Genomic DNA, 27,656 nt, shown 5'->3' with positions numbered 1-27,656 from the left:
ATACATATAATGTTATCCTATGTTTTTTATCGACCTTTCCCCTGTTTTCGTTTCTTTTTCTTATTAATGTTCTCTCCAAGATCAAAATCATCGTCTGTATCGGATGAACTGAAATTCCATGATGATGAGTCTTCATCGTCACGGTCATTGTTATTTTCGTCATCGTTATCACCTTCGTCAATGCCATCATCATCATCGTCATCGTCATCATCATCATTGTTAGATTGTTTACTCTCCTTTGGGTCAAGAGTGCCAGTAATCTTCGCTTCGTCCAGGTCATTGTCAAGGTCACCAACATCCTGAAATCAGAAAAACAAATGTCCATTTTTCCGATAAATATAAGCATTTAAGGACGACATCAACTGATTACTATTAACAAATTAAGATACTCAACGTTATTTTGTCAAGGTCATGGCACCCGATTAGAAACTAAATATGTTAGTATGAAATATATAGCCAGACTTAGAGTGTGAAACAAGGAAATGATAGCCCCTTCAGAGGTTTAATCAGAAAAGAACACTTCAAGGGGATTCACCCTCCCCACTGGTTAAAGGTGTACCATAGACAATTCAAACAACAAGCACACACTACGATTTTTCGTGGCATTAGAAGGGTCAAATGTCGACACTTTTTGCTAAATCATCAGGTCAGACCTGTATTCTGTCTATAAAATTCTAGCTCAAAGTGCTTCATATGGGTAAAAAAATGTGCGAGAGTGAAAAGGGAGGTTAAAAGTCTACATTTCTGTCAAAATTTTTTGGGTGAAAAGTCTACGTTAGGAATAAAAAGGGGTCAGAACAACGGTACATGCGGCAGTTTCTTCCCGTGGTATTACTCCCCGGGGGATGAGATGAAATTTTCATATCTTCATGCAATGAACGCGCTCTAGCTCTATTTCTTCCTTAACATGACTTCGTTCAACAATGCAAACAAATTTCAAGTTTTTCCTTAAAAGTTGATGATTTCAGATTGTGTTCTAAAGTTGTCAGTACGGTTTTTGACTTCAATGAATTAGTTGTCTTCTGTGTTAAACTAAGTTGTGTTCGGGTCAGATCAAAATAACTAACACTTTTTAAGATTTTTTCTTGTTATGAGAATTTTACAACTTGGAATTGCCATTCTAGTCAAGTAACCAGATATGAACTGAATATGCTCACGTGTTTTACAACAGGTTCATTAATCCCTTCACTTAACAATAAGATATATGTTATCACTATATGTAGCAGGTTTTTTCAACTTCGCACAGTACTCTCAGAGTTTAATCACTAATTACAAAACTTTATTTAATATGCAAATGAGCTGTTAATTAACTTGACACTGCTCAATGCTTCATGGGACAATTAGATATCCATCAGATCAACATTTGTAGCACGTTTTATTTAATTTAGTGCTGTAATTTTAGAGTAATGTCACTAATTACAAAGTTCATTAAATATGCAAATAAACCCTAAATTAACTTGACACTGTTCAATGATTCATAGCACAATTAAATATTTATCAACTCAATTTCTGTCGCATGTTTTCACAAAATTTAGTGCCGTAATTTCGGAGTTATATACCTAAGTACAAACTTTATTAAATATGCAAATGAACCCTTAATTAACTTTACAATACTAAATGCTTACAACACAGTTAGCTATCTGTCGGATCAGTATATGCAGCAGTTTTTTTATGACGATTGATGCAGTTATTTCGGAGTTATGTGACTAATTATAAAACGTCATGAAATATGCTAATGAGCTATTCTTAACTTTACACCGCTCAATGCTTCTCAGTACAATTGGATATTTATCAGATCAACATCTGTAGCAAGTTTCATCAAATTTAATGCTGTAATTTTGGAGTAATATCACTAATTACATAGTTCATTAAATGTGCAAATGAACCCTTAATTAATTTCACACTACTAAATGCTTTACACTACAGTTAGATATTAGTCAGATCAGTATCTGCAGCAGATTGCATCACATTTGGTGAAGTTATATCGGAGTTATATGACTAATTACAAAACTTCATAAAATATGCAAATGAGCTATTTGTTAACTTGACACTACCAAATGCTTCTAAGTATAATTAGATATATATCAGATCAATATTTGTTGCACGTATCATCAAGTTTGGTGCAGGAATTTCAGAGTTATCTCACTAATAACAAAAGTTCATTAAATATGCAAATGAGAAGATAATTGACATGACACTCACAGTATCATCATAATGTTCTCAGACTGTCATCTGTGAAAAGTTTCATGAAATTTTGTGCAGTATTTCTTGATATATGTCTACACTGTCATTACCGTCTCCATAGGGAAACCATTGTACGGAAAAAAACCGATATTGCATAACTTGGAAGCCACACTAACCAAAATCTAATCAGTTCTTGCAAGTAGCATATGGTACCTGTGTACCAAATCTGACTTGAATCCGTTCAGGCGTTTTTGAGTTATCGTGTAAACAGACAGACAGACAGACACACACACACACTAACATACACACACACACGGACAGACAGACAGACATCGCTATGACATTAGCCCACGTGTTTACACACGTGAGCTAAAAGGCCAATCACAATTTCTTCTTCTGCTTACCAAAGCATGTTGAAACGCTCATTATTTAGCTCGTCAACGCAGTGTCTATTTGTATAAAATGCGCTGTTATTGTGTACATTTGAATTCTAGTCTGGACCTAAATTAATTATACAACAGTAACAATGCAGTCTGTACATCAGTACAAACTGAGTTGATAAGATCAACACTGCGCATCTTTAATGCTTGGGAAGTAGAACAAGAAGCTATAGTTGATATTAAAAACAAAAAAGTGAAAATATAAACACATCAAAGCTACAGCTACCCTTGGCATGGTTATATATATATATATATATATATATATATATATATATATATATATATATATATATATATATATATATATATAAATATCTATATAGGTCATTTGATTCCTTTAAGTAAATTTCTGTATTTCAAAATGGTTCGAACTTCGAATACAGCATTTAAGTTTTGACGGAAAATAATGAACTAACCGTATCATCATCAGTACTGTCGATTTCTTCCGCGGCGTCGCCGTCATCGTCATCTTCATCATCATCCGCCGAATCCTCGTCACTGTCCATGTCATCCGGGTCTTCTTCTTCGTCATTGGCGCCACTTTGGTCGAATAGTATGACATCAGCTATCAGAGAAAGATGTAGAGCATTGAGAAACTAGGTGTGTAATTTTGATGTTGTTTTTGTTGGCCTGGTATTGCAAAAGATACAGCAAGATAACGACATCCGTGAATGGGTATTGGTAGTGCCAATAAAAGTATGTTTTTTAAACAAAGGTTTGATTGTCATCATTTCGCTGATTGCACAATAAATGCATACATTAATCAGTATTTGTTGAAATCGATTTTGGAAAAACGACGCATTAATTTTAAATATGATATTCAAGGTCAGTGGTTCACCAGAACGAAGTACCCCATTGCAATGTAAACGTTACAACTCCGTATCGCGGTATTGACAGCCAAGGTTGATTGTATGATTCTGTGTACAGGCAAACTAACCTCGCTGCATGTGTATGTATGATAATCGTGTTTAAGCCGATACTTGTTAACAAGCTTAATTTCCGAAAAATAGACATAGTATTACCCATATCCCTATAGATTTGTTCTCCATCTGTTGGCGTTTGAACTTTTTCGATACCAGGTCCGTTCAAGGTAAAGGTCACCAGCGATCCGATGCTGTTAGATGCAACGACAATGACGTCACCACCGAATGCTAGCTGGATCTCATTGGTCTACAAGGAAGAGCACAAACTATAGGGTATCATGATGGTGTTTATAAATTCAGTACTAAGTTCATTACATGCGCAATCAAGCAAGCCCTTATCGACTCATTTTTAAAGTCCATGTCATTAGAAAGTCAAAATCTGTTATCAGCGATGTCACCAATCCTCGGAAACGTTCGAGTTGATGCTGTAGGGTAGCCGATACAGAACTTTCAAAAGCACGTTTTAGTACTATACTTATGTTTCGCTTTTTAAACGACAAGTAGCATCCATTGTTGTATTGTTGGTTGTAATCAGTGGTTGTAGGTGCATCTATCATTGTGATTTTGTTCAATCAATTGGTGTTACTAGCTTTTAGTACGATTTCACTTGAGCTCTACACATCCATATTGTTATTTTTATACAAACGGCAATTAAGGTATAATTAAAATAGTATGCGCCTCGAAATTGAAAGACTTAATCTTTTGCTCAAACCTTCCTGGAGCAAATTTTTGACCATTTCTTTCAAAATCGAGAATGAAAATCGGGGATCAACATTCAAAATTTGGAAGTATGGCAGCAAATGACCTTAAACTTATTAATACCGATATTTGAAATTCAATATGGCCGACATCTCTATGTTAACACTCTAGGGAAAAATAAAATTCTCGATTTTCACAAAAAAATACCGTCATGGCAAAAACTGTATTTACTCCGAATATCTGTTCCTGCCTTGGAAGCGCATTCTACCTTGATAATATCATTCTCGAGTATGTTAAGGCACGGCTCCCGCAAGGGCGCCCTCTATCGACGAGTGCGTTTCGGTTTTACTGGCTAAATCGGCACATCCTTCCGTATTAGTCAAACTTTGTATATGTATTTTATAAAAAACGACTCCGCAAAATAGTATACTGTTGATAAAATCCCGGAAATAATAATTTATTTCACTAGATAACGGTATTTATGGTTCGAAAATGGTATTGTCTGTTCGAGCACAGAATCCAGCCGGTAGACTCCCCCATATCCTGTAAATAACCACACTGTCGGCGTTGACCCCACTTTCCATCACTAGTGCGACCTATACTGTAAGAAATTTCGCCCCCGTATTAATGACTCGCTACAAAATATCAGCTGACCCTTGACGGACGACCTCCATTACGAGCGTAATTGGGGTCAAACTGTGCCTGCACTTGCTTTCTGGGATAAAGAATTGCCAGCATGATATTGACAAACATGTCAATATAATATTCAAATCAGCGATTTAAAAAGAATAACAAGTTTAGCGGCTGGATTTTTGCAATTTTCTTGTCGTAATTTGGGACTCTAGCCGGCCCGGGGAATCCCTATGCAGGCCCCTGGGGAAGCCCATCCAGGGACCATATACAATGCTTTATGGGTAGAGACAGCTGACTGTATCCTAGTAACGAGGCGGTCGCGTCCATTTCAGCACCGTACGCATTCAGCGATCGCGTCGGTGCGAGAGCAGTTCTGGAGATCGATAAAATACTCAACCTCGCTTTTGTTTCTGACGTTTTTTTGTACATGTCGTGAGTAGTGACAACCAGTTGTTGCAAAACACCCCTGTGTGTCCTTGATGAATGATAGCGAAAACAAGTGGTGGGGCACATCAGGGATCAACATGTGCTGATGGCGCGCGGCGGCAACCATGATAGCGTAGCCACAATATCCTTCATCAAACTGCGTTCATTTCGATATGCTCTTGATATGCCAAAGACCGAAACGGTGAAGTTGGCTGACATAAATAGCCGTTCCAAATCTCCCGTTTGGGTCTTTTGCACACATGAGCTGAAGCCTCGAAGCCGGGCTACACTCGCGAGTACTCGCACACCATACACGTCCGTGACCTGGTTGAATTAAGCTGAGCGCGCGCGCTCACATCGTCCCGCTCGCACGGCTCGTTAGCCAGACAGGAGTCTTCCACTAACCACGCCGTAACGGGATACCCCCACTATTTTGCGTTAAGGAGTTTGATGGAATTAGAAAATCAGGCGGACCAATCAGAGCACGCCTTACACTCAAAGAGAAAACCACGCCTACCTTCCAAACGCCGACCACTGCACTGTTTGTGCACAGCTTTTCTCTCGATTTGCTTACTGGTTTACTAGACTTGGTTCAAGTGCGTGATTGTGAACATGTGAGTTGTGTGATCGTCTGGAATGCAATGATCTGTGTTCTGTTTTCATGTGAAATGTGTGAGTAGGATTATGTGAACGCGTTGAGTGGGGTGAACGCGATACAGGGGAGTTTTACCCGGCACAAACTAATTCACTACTGCTATAGCTGCACAGACTAAATAAAAACGCGTTCGATCGCTACCAAATTTTACACGAGGAACTTTTCAAATCATTTATTTTTGAAAATTCACCGACTTGAACCAAGTCTCGGTGTCCTGTGACACCCTAATGGCTAAAACGGAAATTTAAGAGTGGGAAGGCAATCTTGCCCGAGTTTAATACAGGATTTGATTGTCATGCATGGGAAATCTTACTGCATGGTGCGGATAAAGTTACGGGCGATTTTCTCGTCATACAGAGAGGTGGCGAAAAGTTCCGTTACAGTGATCGTGGGTTACGAAATGTATGGCTGTAATGCTTTGTATCGTGTGAAGCGTTAGATATCTCCCAAAGAAAAAAAATCGACGAATAAATATGGCGATAGTGCAGAAGATGACTTTGAAAAAACTGACGCTTGTATGAAAAATTCACCGATGAGTGTATAGCTGTGATGAATGTGTCAATTTTTTTTGAACAACACCCAAACAAAATCCGGTTCTTTGATTTCCAGTTCTAGCATATTTCACAAAGTCTTAGTCCATGTTTTCGAGCCATGCTTCCAGTTGTTTCTCCCGCGGCGTGTCTATGTTCTGTTCTGGTAAATCCTGTTCATCGTCTCACAATGTTTACAATTTTCCAAAGATATGAACAACAGAATAGCTGCCGGCCGCGCCAGTTGACAGGACCACAATGTCTGAACAACGTCTGAGTAATGGGTTTATCATGAAATGTTTGAGGTCAAAATTGGAGGAATGGTTTAACAGATTACTTCGGCGGGTAGAACTTTTCTATTTCGCGCCACGATCTTTTGAGTTTGACGGGTTGATGTTTTCACCTTTAGTTGAGCGACAGCTGGGAATATCTTGCGGTACGACGCGCTGGCGGCTGGGCCTTTGTTTTAGCGTTTTGAACACATCAGTTATTTCAGCAGTAGATTGCAGTAGCATGAAATGTAAACAGTGACCACGAATACTTGTAAATGTAACACCGAGAAAAAAGTGGGAAAAGACCTATACTACTACATTCGTAGTAACCGATTATCTGATTGGCTATTTACTGGTCACATACAGTCGTGTGGTGGCGCTTTAAAAAACACGATTTAGGGGGTCTATCAGCCAAGGTCTGATTTCGGAAGCATCCAGCTGCCCGGAGCGGAGACCTTGGCAAGCGAAGATGGCGCGCTCAGGAAACATGAATATTTATTAGTGAAATTTGCATATTCATAAGAAATTTCTCGAGCCTCGCCTTAACGTACTCGATAATGTCCATTTATCTTGAAGACAATAAATACATGATTGGTCACTTTTTACATTTCATAAAAATATTTTCATGAAGAAATGTAATACATGCTTTTAGGAACAGATTAAACTTTCCAAATATTGTTACCTCGTCCAGGGTGAATCCCGCCAGGCGCTCCGCATTTTCCAAGTCCCAGAGAATGAATTCCCTCTCTTCGGAACTCTTGGTGTAAGATAGCAGCCGCCGTTCGTCATCGGACACGAGAAGGCGGTCCACCTCAAGCCGACGGTGGCCCGGTAATTTTACCAACGGCTCCCCTGTTGTGGAGTTTTAAAGAAGTTTTAATACAATGTTTAGCGGCATTTTGTTCAGTGTAATTTCTGTCAGGTGTATTCAGAACAGTTTTTGGCCTCGGCATCTTAAAAGATGTAGATACAGCCTTTACTGCTTGTATCGTTTAGGTACGACTTGCATCGTGTGCTGAAAGTGGTCTATATTTTCCGGTCCGATACAAAATAAATGGATTGTCCACTATGGGCTGGTGTTTGCACGGGTGGTAGTTAGAAACTGTTTCTACAAAAACTCACAGGTTTGAAAATATTCTCACAATTTTTGTAATCTTCAATTGTCGAACTACCAATATATATGCTATATGTCGGGTGTATAGATTCATTCTAAGCTTAATGGTGAAAAGCAGTTTAAAGATAAGTGTCTGCGAACATGGTCGCCACTTTAACATTTCATTAACACCCTGATTAGAGTCTTTCTCCAACCACATGTCATGCTCCCTGTAATAGTCCCTACAGAACACGTGATTGTGAAGCTATATTTCCCCCTCCGCCACAGAACGGACAAAAATTTACCGGCAGCTGCGTTTCTCACGTTATTATGGATAAGTGACACTCAACAATGGGCATCGATTCATTTTGCAATATGCTTGCCAATGATAACACCAAAGGCTAGATATATAATACTTAGGCTGTGTTGTCAAGCCAACCGGTTGACACACTCCAGTATACGTATAGATAACAAAACTGTGTGACATTCACAAACGTTATTCAATATACTGTGACATAAGGTGATCAAACCAAAGGGAACTTGCCAAAAGGCAAGGAGCTATTGATCTATCCCTTGGAAACAAAGACTTAAAATATACGTGATGTATTCGTCGTACCTGTCGATAGACTCCAAAGCCAAATTGCCATGCTGTGGTCGTAATAGCTTACGGCTAATTTATCGGCGCCGACAGCCACCATTTTGTTCAGTGTTCCCGTTGATTCGTGTGCCAGGGTGTACAGATACTGACCTAATATGTAGAAGTGCACAAAATGAGTACATTTGGTCAACTGTGTGTTGTCTGCCGAAGAGCTGTCTCTTGTAAAGTGCAGTGACCGGTGAGTTCTTATGTCACCAACGACATTATTGTAAGCTTTCCGAACATGAACATAAGCAGTGAAGCGGTTTGTCTTCATTTTACTACCATTCATATGCTCACCCACGCACATACACACACTCAGGACAACTTCTCTCGGACATATACATACATATATAGTCCATCCATCCATCCATCCATCCATCCATCCATACATACATACATACATACATACATACATACATACATACATACATACATACATACATACATACATGGTAAAACAAAAGCGAGATACAACATTAAATTTAGAAGAAGAAATCACTGTACCAGTATTTAAATCCCACACTCCAGGGCTTGGTCTCCTTTCATCATCCTGATAACTGACACTGCAACACAAAAATCGTTCGTCAGTGGAAAGATCTGACTCAAACAAGTCGAGGGTTGGTTTCTCCTCTTCATCAACTGTGCCTGGTCTGACAGGTAAATGAAGAACTCGACTCAGCTTTCTCAGGGGAATATCCCAGAGATACAGGCTAAGATCTTCTTCATCTAATTTGGAAACCACGAAGCGACCATTGCCGTCAGACTTAGCTTTGTAATCTTCAATTTGAGTCGATTCTTTGGTCTTCTTGTCACTGTGTCGGAGAATATGGACGACGTTGCCCGTCTTGATGTCGTATATCTTCAGATTTCTGTTATGCCGTGTCCCTGCGACGACCTCGGTTTTACCGTTGACGACGTAGGTGGCGTCGTAGGACAGCTTCCCCGTGAAGACGCGCAGGATCTCTCCCGTTGTGAAGTCGACCAGCTTGAGCTTGCGGTTTACACGACTAAGAGCGAGATGGTCGTCGATCAAAGTCCAGTTGAATTTCCTTTTCCCTCCGTGGGTCGACTCAGAGAGACGTACAAGTGGCTTCATCGAGACACAATCCCAGATTGTCGCTGAATAGATGCTGACATGTTTGGAGTGCAATATAAGGTGTCTCCTTTGCCCTGGTATGTTTACAAGGTCAATGACCTCCTCAGCATCATCTTCGTCCTCTTCATCTTCTTCAGTCCCCTTGTTTCCGTCTTTCTTCTTTTTTATTGCCGTTGGTTTCGGTTTGCGCGCCTCGTGCGCTCCCTTGTGGAACTCCCAATCTCTCCGGGTGAGATCCTTAGAGGAATCGGGCCTGCTGATGTTCCATATACGGATCAGATTGTCCGACGCTGCGGTGATGATGATGTTCCCGTCCACGCTGACAGCCCGCTCGAGGGAGTTTGGGTGTTCGGCGAAGTAGGACCTGTCGCCCGTTTGAAGATTCCAAACGCACACGTTCCTGCTGTTGGGAAAGAGGAGGTAGCGATCGTCAGGAGTGAGCTGAAAATATTGGCTGAGGTCATTTGTGTTGCCCTTCAAGATTTGAACCAATTCCAGAGACGTAGCGGCGTAGATTTTCAAATCGTTGTCCATATAGTTTGAAGCGATAACCATCTTATCGCCGGTTACACACAGCGCACCTATTTGCGTCCTATCCTCGTCGCCATCTTCGTCGTACGTGACATCCGGGTACACTTCGACGATTTTCGACTTCTTGTCGCCCGCAGCCAGGTTAATCACAGCCATCTTATTCCATTGCTTTTCTAAATTTTCGTTGAAGTAGGCGATAATGTCCCCCTTCGCGTCCACGTACACGTCTTGGAAGTACTCCCTCAACAGCTTGACGTCAACGATCTTGCCAATCTGACAGCCAGTCACCACGTCATACACCAGCACTTTCAAGTGGCATGGTACGGCCATTTTCTCTTTCTTTTCCCCGGCGAGGGCGAACGGCACCCCGCCCGAGCTGTCGGACTTCTCGCCTCGCGGAGTCAAAGTTCGGACCTCGGCAATCGTGTCAGTGCGATGGATCTTGATAACTGAGTCATAGGCCACAGCGAAAAGTTTGTCCTCATTGCAGAATGCCACTTTCTTGACTTCGTCCTCCGACTCGATGCTTTTTATGAGAAATCCAGTTTCGACGTCCCACAGCTTGAAAGTATTGTTATCGTCGCCTGTGAATATAAAATGCTATCTGTGTGAAATATTCAGTGTTTATCAGAAACCTATTCCCAAATTTCTCGAGGGTCTATGCAATTACAGTAAATTCATATCACGTCCCCATCATATAAACACAATTTGCCTTGTATGCTTGAAATTGCAGTATATTTTTTTGTCTCTGACGACACCTTAAAAGTGAAAGAAATTTTACATGTTCAAATTCCAACTCTCTCTCTCTCTCTCTCTCTCTCTCTCTCTCTCTCTCTCTCTCTCTCTCTCTTTCTCTCTCTCTCTCTCTCTCTCTCTCTCTCTCTCTCTCCTCTGTCTAAGCAAATCAGTTACGCTTGCAAATCATAATTTTTACGACCAAATAACAGCACACCGACCTGAAATTATGAGGCTCCCGTCTTCGGTTACGTCGATAGAATTGATCGTTTCGCTGTGGCCAGACAAGGTGTTGAGCAGCTGGCCGCCTGGGGGCGTCATGAAGGCGAATGAAGGTAAGAGGCACGGCATTGGCGGATTCTTTGCTTGCTCGAGAAGTGTTTCCATGCCCTGTGGCTGAAAAGTTTGAGTAGGGTGTAGATAACTTGAGTGTGTTTGCATCGCTTATCTTGCAGAATTTAAATGATAAATATCGAGTTTTTACATCGCCTGCTGGACAATCATTTCTGTAAGAAAAGCTACGCATAATCGATGCTGTCAAATCTACGCTGTTGAACAAACGATCTGAGTTGATCTCAAAGTGTCGTCATTAAAAACAAATATTATTTATAGAATTTGAACACCACCTAGAACTACAGTACAATGGTACGTCCAAACCCTATAAAAGGCAAACATCCTGAGGGTAAAAGTAGCCAGATGATTGCTAGATGCATAAACTCAAGTAACATATATTATTACTTGTACTTGAAGTAATTTGTGTTATTATTTATAACGTTCTGCTTTAACATCAAGCATTGTAATTATATATATATATATATATATATATATATATATATCCTGGTGACGTTTACAGTAAAATACAAGCTGTGATATTTTATAGTATGTACGAAGCACGTTAAACGTCATTCTTGTCGTTCATCGGTATAATTTATGAATGAAGCTTGTTCTTACACTAAGATTTACATATTTTTGCGCATGGCGGAATTTACGGAAAGACTTAAAATTTAAGGTTTTTCGCATCGTTTGTAAAATTCTGGGCATGAGTATATTCCTTGCGTCGTATCAGCATTAGTATAATTTGTGCTGCGTCAGACACCGATCATGCTGATACGAAACAGGAACATGCGATATTGGGTATACCTCTAAATATATGGCACTAAAAGTCCATCTTTCTCAGAATTACATTTCGAAATGAAAGTTAGAACTGACCTTTGATATTCGCGCCAATAATTGTGGCGCCAGTTGAGCAGGGTCGTGCTCCAGTGCATCTTGGGATAGCCGTATCAGTTGGAATAACAGCGTTATCTGCTTGTCTTTCCGATATCGTGTACACGCTGCAGTGAAGTCCTCCAAAACATTCCTAAATTTACAATGTGCATTCGGAGAGATGTTGTTATACATATATCGAGATAGGCAAAGAGAGAAATATATTATAACTTTTTAGTAACTTTTGACGAAATGGCGTAGCTGTCCATAATGACCTTGCAGTTCTTGTATCAAGATCTACAGGTAACGAACTTTGTTTCAAGTCTTCTAAATTATCTTACATTTATTTTGTTTATCTCACCAGTTTCATTTCTCTTACGTGCACAGAATGTACAGGCAAAGATATCTTAAAAATTTACCTTTATAAGTTGTTACGAGAGATATCGCCCAATGCTCTATAAAATCGATATGGATCATGACTTGACAACACTTCAGATATTGTTCGTCAATAAATCAATCAAATTCAATCAATATATCAGTAAATCAATCAGTAATACCCGTGATCTATCTGTTCACAGGCTCGTTTGTCCACTTATGTTTGTTTGTTTGTCTTCATGCCTGTCAACATGCCCGTTTGTCTCTCTGTCTGTTGTTCAGTCTGTCAGTCTGCCGGCAAATATGCCTGTTAATTGTTTGTCTGTCTGTATCTCTATCTATTTGCCAATGTGTCTGTCTGTCTGTCTGTCAGTCCAATGTATCTCACCATTAAAGGGACAAAGTCGGCCATTTTTTCACAAATTTTGTTTGACACGAGATACTATATATATTGTTTGACATGTTGAAAGATACTGAATAAATGGGTGACCATGCATATATTCAACCCCGGTTTTAGACAAATTAAATGAAATCATCGCAAAAATGAATTAATGGTCATGACCATTAATTCATTTTCGCGATGGTTTCATGTATCGTGTCTAAAACTGGGGTCAAACATATGCATGGTCACCCATTCATTCAGTATCTTTCAACATGTCAAACAATATAAGTAGTATCTCGTATCAAACAAAATTCATGAAAAATGGCCGACTTTGTCCCTTTAACAAACTGGGTTATCTTCTTCCTCGTTCTATCACCTATCAAAATTAAGAATAATCACAGAATGCCTTTGCCACTAGCTTTTTTTTACTTCTTTTTATGTACGTACTTACTTACCTACTTGCATCCACACTCATCATCTTACTCATTCATTCTCTCTTTTTACTTACCTACTAATAAGGTAGAACGCGCCTCGGGGACAGATATTCGGACTCTCAAACTTTTACAATTATTTTCTGATATACCACTTGTGGGGGTTCATTTTAAAGCTCTTGGTGTAAGAAAACTTTTCACCGGCTTAGTTTTTCGAAATTCGAAAATTTTATATTTCTCCATAGAGTTAACACAGGGATGGCAGCCATTTTGAATTTTAAATATCCTTAAATCTTGGGTTATTTGTTTCTCTGGTACCAAAATTTGCACGGTGACCCCCAATTTTTATTCTTGATTTTGAAAGAGAATGGTTGAAAGATTCCTTAAGGAAAGTTTGAGCAAAAGTTCAAGTCTTTTACTTTCGAGGCGCATACTACCTTAAGTTTACTTACTTAATCACTCATTGAAAATCATTACCTTAAGGATGTGCCTTTCATTTTTATGCAAAGCCATTCTAAATTGCACAGGGCGGTGTCTTTCAAGGTTTGTAATTGGCCACTTTCAATGAGATGGTGCGGCAACTCGTTCAGCTTTCTCAGGTTGTAAGAATTTTCTTCGAACACCAGTGGTTGTGCTGCCACCAGACGGTCGCTCTCTCCCTTGTCGCCGTTTTTGTTCGTGTATGGTTTCTTTACACCTGTATTAGTAAATGATTTCCAAATGTTATCTGTCATGAAAATGTAGAATTTGAGCAAGAAACCGCGACGGGTATACCAAAATATGTAGACCACTTTCATATATATATCGAGTGGTATACCAGTTGCTGCGATGGTTTATTGCTAGTGTACCTTAACAGTAAATTAAAAATCTGGTATGAAACGTTAAAAAGGGGATTTCTCTAGCTGATAGCTTGCATCTGTTCCAACTGCACAATATTTCATGTCTCGAGGAATCAGATCGCTTTATTTGCGCCAACAAAATACTGGTACAATATAATGTACAATAATATTATATGACATCATAGTTAAGCCATGTAGGTAGGTAGGTAGGTAGGTAGGTAGGTAGGTAGGTAGGTAGGTAGGTAGGTAGGTAGGTAGGTAGGTAGGTAGGTCTAGGTAGGTAGGTAGGTAGGTAGGTAGGTAGGTAGGTAGGTAGGTAGGTAGGTAGGTAGGTAGGTAAGCGGATGGATATGTGCATTTAGGTGTGTGCATGTTTTATGTATGCACCTTCGGTCAAGAAAATTATTATTTTATATAAGAACTTATTTAGCAAATAAATGACAATTTTGATAAAATAGGCAAGTGAACGAATAGCGACATTTTTACCATTTGCCCATTTCCCCGCGAAGTATTCAGCCAACATGGAATGCAAGTGAATTTTCGTCTTAAAGTCACCGAAATATCGATCCTCTGCCGTCTCAATGAACTGTCTGTGGTACCAATTAATAACACGGACGCCGTCAGCCCCCCTGTCCACCAAATATGGCGACAGCTCTGCTCGGATCCGTACCCATAGCAACGGCGGCAGTCGACGAATGGGAGGAGTCCAATATTGGTAGACGTCATTCAATACGTCATCGTCTAGGGACAGGATGTCTTCCAGTTCGTTTTCAGTTAATCCGTTCTTTCCTAATGAATATCAAAATTGATATTTCAAATTAATATATCTGTCCATTTAATTCATATCAAAATTAGGTCTATATAGAATTAACACGGGGGATGGCGTAATTTAGGGTATGGTCATCTTTTCATGCCAGTGGTTGGGGGGGGGGGCTTTAAATATTGTGCAAGCATTAAGGGGAGGGTCACTACTTTTTGTGCATGGATTCTAGGGTGAAATGTGACCCAAATGTCCAAATATACCTACATAAAAAATTTAAACATTTTCCCAGTCTTGTGTTGACAAGATATCACCAAGATGGAACATGCACCCAAGTTTTTTTAATCGCACCAGCCCTCCCTCCTGCCCCTCTGTTAATTCTGTTCAGGCACTTACGTTCGAACTATATATTAAAGCTATACTTCCTCAAAGCGGAATGCTGTGGCAGGGATGTGAAACTCAACTTTAATACAAGCTTGGCATTTTCTTTCGCAAATGTTTAAACTTTGAAAGCTGCAATCACTGAAATCGAAATGCAAAAAAAACCCCTCGTTTTCGCAGCCGCTTAACATTATTGAAAATCCTAATAAAAAGGATGAATTTCTTATGTCAGTTTTGTAAACTGTTGAGTAAAGACCGTGAAATCGCTGTCAAACGGATACGTTGCCATTTCTATTAGGGAAGAAACTAATATGACAACATACCTGTTGTAAGATACCCCAAAGCACGACTGACCAATATTTGCCCGTGATTCCGTTCGACTCTTTCGAAAAGTTCAACAATGGCGTCGCGGACGGTGACCTTCAGTTGTGTCTCCTCTGGTTTGCTGTAGGAATGCCAACGACAAGCCTCGTCAAACGAGATCTTCAGAAATAAGGGAAGGGGACACTGACGACACGCCGAGACCACTGTGTCCATCTGAGATGCAGACAGTCGTCGATTCTCATCGGAAAGCCACTGGTCCAAGATCTCTTGAACGTCCTTCTGTGCAAGCTTTGGAACGGCTACAAAATTACTGTCGTCTTGTAGTATGCTCTGCGGGGAGAAAGATACGAATAGTGTTAAAGCGAATCTTGAGTGTATTAGATGCTTTCAGAGGAGCAGCCAATACATTTCACAAAGCGAGAGAGAGAGAGAGAGAGAGAGAGAGAGAGAGAGAGAGAGAGGCGCCCTTTGAGCTTTAATTGTACAGTGTGATGATCAAAACTAAGTTGTACTGTTTGTCGCCATGAATTATTTTACTGTGAGCAATGTGTTGTTGCTTTATTTGATGCTTTAATCTTGCGTTTATGTCGACGGGTACGTTTAGCAAAACTAAGCTCTCAGTTTGAAAATTACAATGGTGTGAAAACTTGAAATTTTGAAATTGTTTGAAAACGTCTGGCAGGTGATGTGTCTTTTGAACTATGAATGAACCGACCTGAAGTCTCGGGAAGTACTCGTACTCGGCTTCAGGCAGGGTCGACAAAATGAGCTTTACGTGGTTGGGTAAAGCTGTCGGTAGCCATGACAACTGCCGCGCTCCGTCATCCGGGTCGAGCTGATCGAGAGAGTCCGGAAGAATCACTAGAGGGCGCTCGGCAGTAGCTTTGAGAAGGCTTTCACGGAAACTCCGTATCAACAGTTTCATGTCCTTTTTTGAAAGAAAATTGGAATTCGTGATGTTAGATGAGTATTTGTTGTGAAACGTAAATCAACATGTATAATAGTGCAGACTACTTAGGGAGCATTCAGTTATTATGGCCGGGGGTGGGCCGGCAAATTCTTCCTGCGCATCAAGCAAAATAAGTGAACCCCCCCTACCCATTGCACCAAAAATTGATGACCCCCCCCCTTTTAAGATGACAAAAATTTCATGACCCCCCCCCCCGCCACATTGCTTGAGTAAAGCTCCACACACAAAACCTCGGAGGGATAGACTCAATTCTCAGATATTTTCAAATGACCCTCCTTACAAACTCACAAAGTGTTAACGTTCAAATTTCCCCTTCTGACTTGCTATAATTTTGAAATTACCCCTTAAAGGGATTGGACAGAAATTACACGTAGATCGCAATATTTTTGCGGAAGCGTGTGTGTAAAATATTTTGATATTTGGATTAAATTGATGATCAGCTGTTGATAATGTTGATTCACTATACATGATAGTGTATGAGAAAACTATTTAATACTTTTTTAATACAAAACTATATCTATGCATTTATAGATGTTTGATATTTGACATAAATGTACTTACAACTGGTATGTGAACAAAAAATTTGACTTTAGAATTTCACCAAAAATGTTCATCCACTATACATAGGAGTCTATGATAAAATTGTGAACATTTTTTTTTCAAATGAAAAACTTGCTATACATGAACATATACAGACGTTGAATAATTAACATAATTGTACTTGATTAGAATATGATGGTTAAAGGTGCATATTATGTGTACAAGAAATCTGATTTTGTAATTTCACTGAAAGTGTTCATCCACTATACATGGGAGTCTATGAGGAGACTATAAATAATTTTTTTCCAATACAAAAATAGGTAAATCTGTGTATTTATGTACTCCTAATTATTAATATGAATGTATTTGATTAGACTAGGGTGGTAACAAATGGATGTGTTTGCCAAAAATTGGATTTTGGAATTTCACCGAAATGTAGATTCACTGTACATGGGAGTCTATGAGGAAACTATGAATAATTTTTTTTCCAATACAAAATTAGGTAAATCTGTGTATTTATGTACTCTTGATTATTAATATTAATGTACTTGATTAGACTAGGGTGGTTACAAATGGATATGTGTGCAGGAAATTGGATTTTAGAATTTCACCTAAAAGAATTATTTAACTTTTCATGGTGCTCTTAGTCTACAGGTAACTGTTTAAAACATGCCATATCTCTAATATGTAAGTAATAGGAATTGTTCATTGCCCTCAGTGAGCTCCATTGACAATAAGACATGCCTCAGAGTTGCCAAGTCAAGATGTTCATGCGATAGATAATTATACTTTTGTTCAGATTTACAATTAAATGACTTCAGAGCATGAAATCATGCAGCAAATCATTTTTATCTCCCAGAATATTTCTGAACACTGAAACTGCTTTTTGACGGGACAGATGCTTATGAAAATTAAGTGACCCCCCTCTGAGCTGTTTGAAAAATACATGACCCCCCCTTTGCAGTTTTCAAATTTGAGGTGACCCCCCCCCCTGGATTTTGCCGGCCCACCCCCGGCTGTAAAAACTGAACGCTCCCTTACAGTCTGCGTCGAAAGGAGGAGTTGTGCCAGCAGCGAGCTTATATTAATGTGAATTTTTGATAGACGCGTGATATAATCACATTGTCAAAATATTGAAGGTTTGTACAAGTATATTATTCAGGATTAAATTGTAGACCATGGCTAAATGCAAGTATGTTTCTATGAAGCTATTGCCTACATGGAATTCCACATACCGCCTTGCACGACATTAGCCTGAGGACATACGCGATATACTGAACTCGATATATAACAGCGTCCACCCCCTCCCTCCCTCCCTCCCTCCCTCTCTCTCTCTCTCTCTCTCTCTCTCTCTCTCTCTCTCTCTCTCTCTTTGACGTCTCCCTCTCTCCGTTTCTGTCTGTCTGTCTGTCTGTCTGTCTGTCTGTCTGTCTGTCTGTCTGTCTCTCTCTCTCTCTCTCTCTCTCTCTCTCTCTCTCTCTCTCTCTCTCTCTCTCTCTCTCTCTCTCTCTCTCTCTCAAATTTAGAGGGTTCTGTTAGCATAGCCTTTTAGTCTGTTTAGAAAAAAATCTATCGCATATTTAATCACACTGGATCCTACCTCTGGTATTTTGGTATCATCTTCATACACTTTGTTTATCTGTTGTACAACGCTGTAAAGAACTTTACGGATGTTGGAGCTGTTCGGCGTGGTTCCCAGAAAACGGAGAATCACCACGGCGTCACTGCAGGACAACCAATCGCGGGCCAGCTTAGCTGCCATGGCAACCACCGAAGTTTTGCCCGATCCGGAGGGCCCATGGACGACCAGTGGGGATGTGGCGAAGTCTCTTACATAGTTTTCGATCAGCTGTTAAGCAAGAGGTGCCTTGATAGAAGATAATTCATCTCAAGACGAAAGTAAGTGTACTCTATCTTCTTGAGACTTATCATTAGATCTTCGGAAGAAGTGGTACAAATGAGAACACGCATTTCTCCCGCGTTCCAAAATTGGAAGGTGATTTTCTTTAGTATGTTGGCTGAGCATATACATTTTAAAAGCCCAGGGTTCAACACGGGTTTTTTTACTTCCCGGCATGCATTCATGGAAACACGTTTTATTGCAAGAACCGGCTAGGATGCGATTTGATCTTTCCCTCCGAAGATCTATATATTATCGATCTTTAATGCCATGATCCTTAGTGCTAGTATTTCATATAAGTATTTCATATAAGTATCTTAAAACGTGTGCTAAGTAGCTGAGTGCAGACATATTACAACTGCCAAGATTCTGGGGGTACAACTATCGCTAATCACATAGAAAGTCCTTGTAATTTTAGAGGAATGGTGCACTTTCAAAGGATCGTATCTTCCGAATGTCAAATAAAGGCCTAGGCCGTTGGCGTGCAATTTTCAGCAAATGCCTGAATTTTAGAAATTAGAAAAAAAAGTTAGTTAAATCACTAGGTCCAAAAAGTCACACAAGAGGTTTTCCCTGTCGATGTTAATTGTGATCTTGAACTTCATACTAGCCTCAGACCGACACTGTTATCACTAAAAGAGTTCTGATTGCATTAAATGCATTCCGCCGGGTAGCATAGCGCCCTCTTGTGTCGTGCACAAAGAAATCAAAGGGTACTCTCTTTCTCTGGTCATTTTGATACGTAATTTTTGAACATATTTCCATACCTCGAGGGTCTCCTCTCTGCCGTGGAACACTTCGCACTTCTTCTGAGAAAAGGCGACATGTTGGATGACCTCCTCGAAGAGTGGGTCGGAGATGTTGCTGTCCTCTCGGTCGGTCATTCCCGCTAAGATTCGCTCCCTCATGTTTTCTTCGAAATCTTCACACAGACTGTCAATGTATTTACGATGTTCGGGCACTTCGTCCGGATCAATGCCTATTTTGAAGAAAACAGAATATTAATTATTAAAAAATCATGTCAATATTAAGGTATTTTGGTCCGCAAGATGTAAAATTCTTCGTTTCATTCCGGCTGGTAATTGTACCTGTTCGGCAAGACGCTCACAATTATACCTTGAGGGAAACCTTTTTTCCCCTTTCGTGTGTGGAGAATTATTTGAGGATAACAATATGCGTGTGTAATAACCGTATCCCTGTGTTTGAACGCGATTATCTTCGCATGTGTGTCCACGCAGCACGTCTCTTTGGTTGTCGCAAAGTGACCTACTCATCACAAGGTCAAGTGTGTACTACATTGCTTTGTCAATTACAACTTAAACAGTAGACATGTCAAGCTCGACATGTAGAAGCGAGCTTCTACTGTCTATGATCACGATGACAAATTCCACAAATGTGTCTGTGCGTACGTAATTTATATTATAAGCTGTTAACGGGTTGTTCAGTAATTCTCTGCGTTGGTTATCGAGAGAAAGGTAAATTTTAAAGGCCTGTGTCAGGTGTCAGATTGTCTTGCAAGGAAATGTACTTACTAGATTACAATTTCAATGGAAAACAAAAGTCTATGACACTCCATAATCTTCTTACAGACAAGAACAAACCTGATCCCGAGGATCAAGCCCCTGGCCTTTAATAACAAAGGAGGGGTTAGGTAGGGCAGGCATTTAAATTGGCAGTTTTCTTTGAGAGACCATAAGGAGATAGATAGCAAAGAGGATGATAAAACACGGTTAAGGTTTCTTTGCGTGATATTTATCACAATTTACAACATAATCAAGGTATTGTTCGTTACACGTTACTAATGTATACACCTATCTCACCTTTATCTGTCCACTTCACGATATATTTCTTAATATTGCCATTCGGGACCGAACTATTTACTTTTTGTATAAGTGACTGCAATAGAGACCCGGCGTCGTCGTCGCCCTCCTCGGCAAATAGCTCCTTCATTGCGCACGGCCCACCTCCTTCCATGCCTTCGAGAAGGCGGTGAAACCAAAAGGTGTTCGCACTGTGGTCGCCTGAGTGGAGTATTCCGCCTGCGATCTCTTGTTCAGTAACTGTTGTGATCGAACAAAGTTGGAATGAGTTTTTTAGATAGTGACATTCTGACACTGATAGACCATGCTTTGATGTTGTTCGAGCAACCACGTCCAGTTCTATTACATTAATGTATATATGGCTATGGAAAGGCTTGGGCGTATATGTATGTTTCAAAGAGAGAGAGAGAGAGAGAGAGAGAGAGAGAGAGAGAGAGAGAGAGAGAGAGAGAGTATTGTTCGTTATCCATTGCTGATGTACAGACACATCTCTCTCTCTCTCTCTCTCTCTCTCTCTCTCTCTCTCTCTCTCTCTCTCTCTCTCTCTCTCTCTCTCTCTCTCTCTCTCTCTCTCTCATACATAGAGAGAGAATACATGCCTTTCAACACTGACGTTTCTGGTAATCAATCTGAAGAAGGGATCAAGGAAATTAGCGTTGGCGATACTTTGACTCCAGTTCACTGTCAGGCCAAAAGCATATAGGTGCTAGTCTTGACTACAGCCTCACAATGAAGTCACGTGCTGGTCAAATTTGCCATTTTCCCTTTAGGCCGTATCTGACATATTCCGAAATGATATCTTTAGTTTCTAAATCTGCCATGGAGCAATTAATGCCCGTATTTGTTACAGCTCGAAATCCTTCTTGTAATTCTGATTTTAAAGACTTCCTGAATTCTCATCAATCGTCTTCAACGACCTCAGAGTATGGCTACTAACCCGCTACCATAAACTGTCACTTTTAATTTTAATGTTCTCTACAGTGCATCCATTCCTTTGCTCCGAAAAACGTTTGTCACATGACTTCTTTATATGTTTCAAATTGTTATTTGAGGTCCGCTGATCAGTTTAAACGCTGTTAAACAGGTCAAATATAATACCTAGAAATCAGGTGATCGCGCTTGAAATAACCTTCCACTTAAGATCCTAGTCTCTCATATTTTAAATCAAACCTTATAAAATACACCTTTTTTAAATTGGCTTTTAAGCTAACTTTTTCTGTACTTTTTTGAGGGGAAGCTACTGGTGATGCAAGTTTATCTGATGAGTTTATGAGCGAACTTTTGTCGATTTTTAAAATTTTCACACTTTTTATATTACTTTAGCTATAAACAGTTCTAATATTACTTGCGTCTTTCGTAGTGGATATAACAGACGTGTTTTAGACAAGCCGTATATAATTGTTAGAGAGACGCAGACAGGCAGACAGTCAGACACAGGAGGCTTGGCTGAGAAACAGACATTTATGTAGGACTGGTGATGACAGGGCAGTTGGTCAACTTCTTCTTTGCAATACCTGAATATTTGTATTTCTGCAGTGCCGGCTTTTCCAAAGTCTTTTCGGCGGCTGCTACGATGACTTTCCGTAGCTTTGACATAGTGTTCCACCATTCGGAGGCGGCTGCTTTCTTAATCTCCCTCTCTTCGGACTTGTACCCAGGAATGTTTGTACTCACCGGCTGTAGTATGTACATCGAAGGGACTTCATTCTCGTCATTTTTATACCACCTGAAATCGGACACATGACGCATGACGATGATTTGCTATTGGGCCATTTAAAGAAAATTCTTTGTTTGCCGTCCTTGGATTTTTGAAAATTCGACCAGCCAGCCGAGGAAAAAACAAACAGACAAAAAACACAAGTCTATTAACATAAACTCAATTTTTATTTGGTTTCCTTTGGACGGAAAAATAATATTTTTATTTGTAATACTGTTAACATTGTGTTTGTTTTCTTAATTTTCTCTGAAAAACTACCAGCACTCGGGCGGCAAACAAAGAATTTTATTTAAAGCGCCTTGTGTGGTTTACATGGTTAGATCGGCCGCAACGGTTGCGGACGATTTGCTCGTTACTTCAAAACGGACCAAAATGAATAACTTGACCAGATATATGAATAGAATTGTAAATAGTAACGAAGGAAATATCTATCATTCTTTATCTTCATTACTTTCTTTTTTTCTCTCGCTATGTAAATTCTTTGGTCCTCAGGCTGTTATGCGGTTGATGCAGAATACTAATATTTCAATACTAAAGGCAGTCTTTTTAAAGTAGCCTCGAAATTGAAAGCCGTAAAATTTTGTTTAGATTTTCCGTATGGAGGCTTTAAATCATTCCCTTTCGAAATAAATAAGAAGAGTTTGTTACTAGAGCAACGAATTGCTCAATATTTAACAACAATTGAACTTTAAAATGGCCGCCATCCCTGAGTTATGTCCATGAGGGGAAAGCACAAGTTTCGATTTCCATAAAATTGTCTGGTGAAAAAGCGTAGCTTTACTCCATGAGTTTCAAAATGAACCCCTACAAGTGGTAGACCAAAAATTCATTGTAAAAGTTTGAGAGTCCGAATATCTGTCCCTGGGGCGCATTCTACCTTAAGGTAGTATGCGCCTTGAAAGTGAAAGATTTGAACTTTTGCTCAAACTTTCCATAAGGAATCTTTTGACCACTCTCTTTCAAAATCAAGAATGAAAATCGGGGGTCACCGGACAAAGTATGGAACTAGAGAAACAAATTACCCAAGATTTACCGATATTTAAAATTCAAAATAGCCACCATCCCTGTGTTAACTCTATGGAGAAAAATAAAAATTTTCAAATTTCGAAAAACTGAGTTGGTGAAAAGTTTCCTTATACCAAGAGCTTTAAAATGAACCCCCACAAGTGGTATAACAGAAAAGAATTGTAAAGGTTTGAGAGTCTAAATATCTGTCCCCGAGGCGCGTTCTGCCCTAATACATCTCCATAAAAAGCAAAAGTCCAACAATTTGGCAACAAAATGGCAGGTGATGAAATGCACACATTGCGATGCAAACAAACGACATACATTTCATAAATTCGTTGGTGGATGATTTTGTGAGAAACATACGCATGACTGTTATTTACCTCTCGACGAGTGATTTGCTGTCCTTGTCGAGTTTTAATGAAAGCAACTCCATTTCAAAGTCGGAAATCTTCCTGGGAAGCGGTCTGTATCCATACTTGTGAGATAGGAAAGTCTAAGGAAAAAGGTGGTGAATGAAAATAAAAAAGATGAATTGTTGGACTAGGTAGACATACAATTTTAAGATAAGCCGTTCAAGATGTTTACACAGTAACTCATCGTATGCCATGAAAACTTTTATGCATGTATGATTTTATTTATTTATTTCTTTATTTATCAATTTATTTATTTCAATTTGTTCAATTATTCATTTATTCATAAAGTGCAACTATTTCGTTCGATTGATTAACGCTTTGCCAAACAACAGAAAGACAAAGAAACAAAGAACTGCTCTTGAAAAATAGTCATCTCAAAGTTCGATGGTGATGGCATTGGAGATAGATCATACGGAACAGGGGCAAAGGAAAAATAATCTCTAGAGGGCGCCCTCCAACTTCTCCTGCATGAGACTGAGAATCTCAGCGATTGTCTTACAATTTACGATTTTCAGTCAGCAAACAAGCCATAGTTTCGCTATCAAGCTTGAGCCAGCAGCGCTGACAGCGTAATGCATCATTACTTAAACAAACATGCTTGGACAGATTTATTAAATGAAATGAAATTAAGAAGCGGGTGTGAATTTTAATTGCCTGCTACCGATCGATAATGAGCACGTTCATGAATCATCGATGTACTCACGACAAAGAATGGACCGGTCGACACATTTTGACAAGCCTCTACTTCCCGAAGACACAGCTCGGTGATCGTGTGATCGTCTGTAGCCTCGTCCCGGACTCCCCATCTCATATCGACCACCTGGAATTCGTAGCCCTTTTCCTGGCAGAATTTCTTTAGTTTTGGGTAAACCCTCTCCATGAGGGCGTTACGTTCATGCTGTGTGTCTGTGGGGGGTAATTTGGCGTTTTAACCATATGTGTTAACAATTCTTAACATGTTTAACCTTGGAGACAATTTCAAGACTTTAAAGTACTTAAATGGGATAAAATTGCTTGTATTTTTCACAATTTTCCATTTATCTCGTCGGTATATTGAGTAATCTGCATAATCGAGAGTATATTAACACGCAATATCGAGCAGACATATATAAGACGGGAAAGCACTACGAAAGCGCAACACTGAAAACCCAGCCACAAAATCTGACTTGTCATATTTAACGGTTATATGTAGATGTGGTGTTAAGGTTATGTCTCGTCTACTCTGAACGTCAAAATCGATGTACGTCGTTTATTATCGTCACAAGAAAACCACGTGCACGCGTAATGAGAATATAATATTAAGCTTATCAACGTACCAAGCATCCGCCAATTATTTCTATTTTGTGCCGATTTTCGCAAATTTTCAGGCAAAAGAAGCAGAACACGAGACAAAAAAGACACTGTAGGCCTAATGGTTTTGGCAATTATAGCAAATTATGATAAAAAAATCTATTTTACCTGTAAACGTTGAACTTGTAAATATGCGAACGATTTTGGCATTGGACGGGCATTTCCTCGTCGTATCGCCCGCCAATATTTGTCTCAGGTCTTCTCTGAGGTCCCTTTGTTTTGCTGTGACATTTTCAGGTTCATAGACGCTTGAAAGGAGAGATTTGCTCTTTGTTAACTGGTATTACGTAATGGATGAAAACACAAGTCCCATAAAGGGGCCGTTGCTCGGCCGCTGTGGTCACCGGCTTTGGTTGCGTTGCAGTCGGGCATATATTCTTCAAAATGCTTGAAAATATTCAAAAATGTCTCTCCAGGAAGCAAAATAAACCACTTGAAGCGAATGGGAGCGTGGAACGTCGCCCAAGCGACGGAGACAATTTGTGAAGGGACGGCATATGCGCCATATACGGTTAACAATTACGGAGGTTAATCAATAGTGGACTGAAGTATAATGTCGTCTGTCTCACAGAAAACAACTGAACCGTCCCGATCATTGTGTCGGGTACGTAAATACAAGTTGTTAGCGTTGAGAAAATGTGACACTGTATACTTCAATTTTGTTGTCCCCCTCCTATCAGTTGATATCTACATGCTCGTCATCAATCACCATCCGAGTCACTGATTTTATGTTGTTTATTTAATTATGATAATATATGTTACATTCTGAGGGGTTGTATGCAAGCCTGCTGCACATTGCTTTCCATGGTAATTGTTCACAAAACATAAACAGCAATGAAGGACTTGCATCACGTAGATAGCCGGTGTCGACAAACTAGAATGTGTGAAAGCCGTGCCCGCGCGGCCGATATTGGTGACTGTCGTTTTTCTGTCAGGCTGCGCTTCGTAAACCTGGCACCACAAACACGGAATCGAGTGAAACTCACCTGTCTAGATTTCTTTTCGGTTCAGATTTCTTGTAAGGTATCCTTGGGATTGTTGGTTCTGCAGGAGTGTCTCCTGGTTTCTTACTAGACCCGCACCCCATTCTGCCGGGTAAGTAGCCCCAACGAGTTTCCGAGCGGGACGATGTCTCAGCGCTATGTCTTCAGTTGTCACTGTGTTCATTGGTATCCATGTGGAATGTGTTGCACTTGGGTAAGTCGTCGCCGGAGGGCGCTTCTACACATAGGCTTCCTATTACGGCGGTCACGGAGGGCAGCAAACAGCCAAACTGCTCACGCAAAAAAGGTCTTCCGCAATCAGTCGTCTGGCGAGCAAGGTTTTCATCGTGTTAGAGGACAGCGAAAGAAAATATTTGAAAATATTCACCGTTGAGCTGTACGATTCAATTTCCCTTTGCTAAGCTGGCTGTTGGCAAATGGGAGGACCCCGGGGAGGACTCGGTTGGTTCCCAGAGTTTCGCGAAGTGTTAATAGCCAAATTAATTTGGCGGGGAGGGGGCAGTTAGGAGCTTCTGTAATGTAATGAGTTCTAACTGAGAGATTTGTTTTTTGCAAACGCATTGTTGACATTTCACATGTAAATTTTTGGCGAAAGTGCGATCCCAATATGACGTTGCACATTGTACGTCTTCTTAAATCAACTGTTGCGCATATTCAATGCGCAACAGTTGATGGCGCGCAACTCACACAGAAATACACCAATATTGCCTCTGCAAGGTTTTAAATAGATAAAGTGGGTCATTCCCGCTGTTTTATTTAAGACTAATGACATACGTTTCTTTGTGAAATGGGATTCGCGTATTGGCCAATACAGCTTGAGTGAGGCGCGGGGCATTACTAGAGTCTGTTGAAATATGCTTCTTTTCACGATAATTTTATAGTGCCAGTTTGCAGTGACAGCAGTATACACGAAAAATGACAAATTATACACAATGATTGAGAAGTCTCCGAGTTTACAATCATTGAAAGCCAGGGACAGACAAACAAAAAGTCTTTGAGATTCATCATTATTCTTTTTTGTCGACTGAAATAAGGTATTTCTCCTACTAACTATTCCAAACAGCAAGCAATTTTCGGCCCATGGTTGTACATTGAATTTCGCAATGTGCTTTGAGATAATTGACGCGCAGGCAACCGTCGTAATTGCCAGACTTTCTGTCAGATTGCAGTATGTAATCTGTTTGCATGGTATTGATCCGCATCGCTCGATTTAATGGACTCTAAAATGGTCATCAATTTGAAAACCGTGAGATCTAACTATACTGCTTCCATAACAGGTACTTTTAAAGTTACTAATTACTGCGTAACATAAACATCGCCAGATGCTGATCTTTCAGTGCTGTAATAGCGTGCAAGGACACTTAGCAACCATGTCAATC

General features: G+C 39.9%; 1 protein-coding gene across 1 annotated transcript; it reads right to left on the bottom strand.

Moving 5' to 3' along the window:
• Positions 1–26: 26 nt before the first annotated feature.
• Positions 27–27,632, bottom strand: LOC139136387 (NACHT domain- and WD repeat-containing protein 1-like). The gene is made up of 20 exons (XM_070704111.1): positions 26,260–27,632; positions 25,382–25,521; positions 24,627–24,829; positions 23,891–24,003; positions 22,300–22,511; positions 20,786–21,025; positions 19,733–19,944; positions 18,666–18,914; positions 16,271–16,483; positions 15,555–15,885; positions 14,577–14,879; positions 13,729–13,948; positions 12,067–12,217; positions 11,079–11,253; positions 9,000–10,706; positions 8,472–8,603; positions 7,445–7,614; positions 3,647–3,794; positions 3,041–3,189; positions 27–299 (listed from the first exon to the last, which is right to left on the bottom strand). The coding sequence occupies exons 1-20, from the start codon at positions 26,358–26,360 to the stop codon at positions 27–29; spliced, it is 5,442 nt and encodes a 1,813-aa protein (XP_070560212.1). The 5' UTR covers positions 26,361–27,632.
• Positions 27,633–27,656: the final 24 nt, after the last annotated feature.

The sequence above is a fragment of the Ptychodera flava genome, chromosome 7 (assembly GCF_041260155.1).
Source record: "Ptychodera flava strain L36383 chromosome 7, AS_Pfla_20210202, whole genome shotgun sequence".
Classification (NCBI taxonomy): Eukaryota; Metazoa; Hemichordata; class Enteropneusta; family Ptychoderidae; genus Ptychodera; species Ptychodera flava.
Note: the sequence above shows the minus strand (reverse complement) of the source record. Positions and strands in the feature narration are given on the sequence as shown.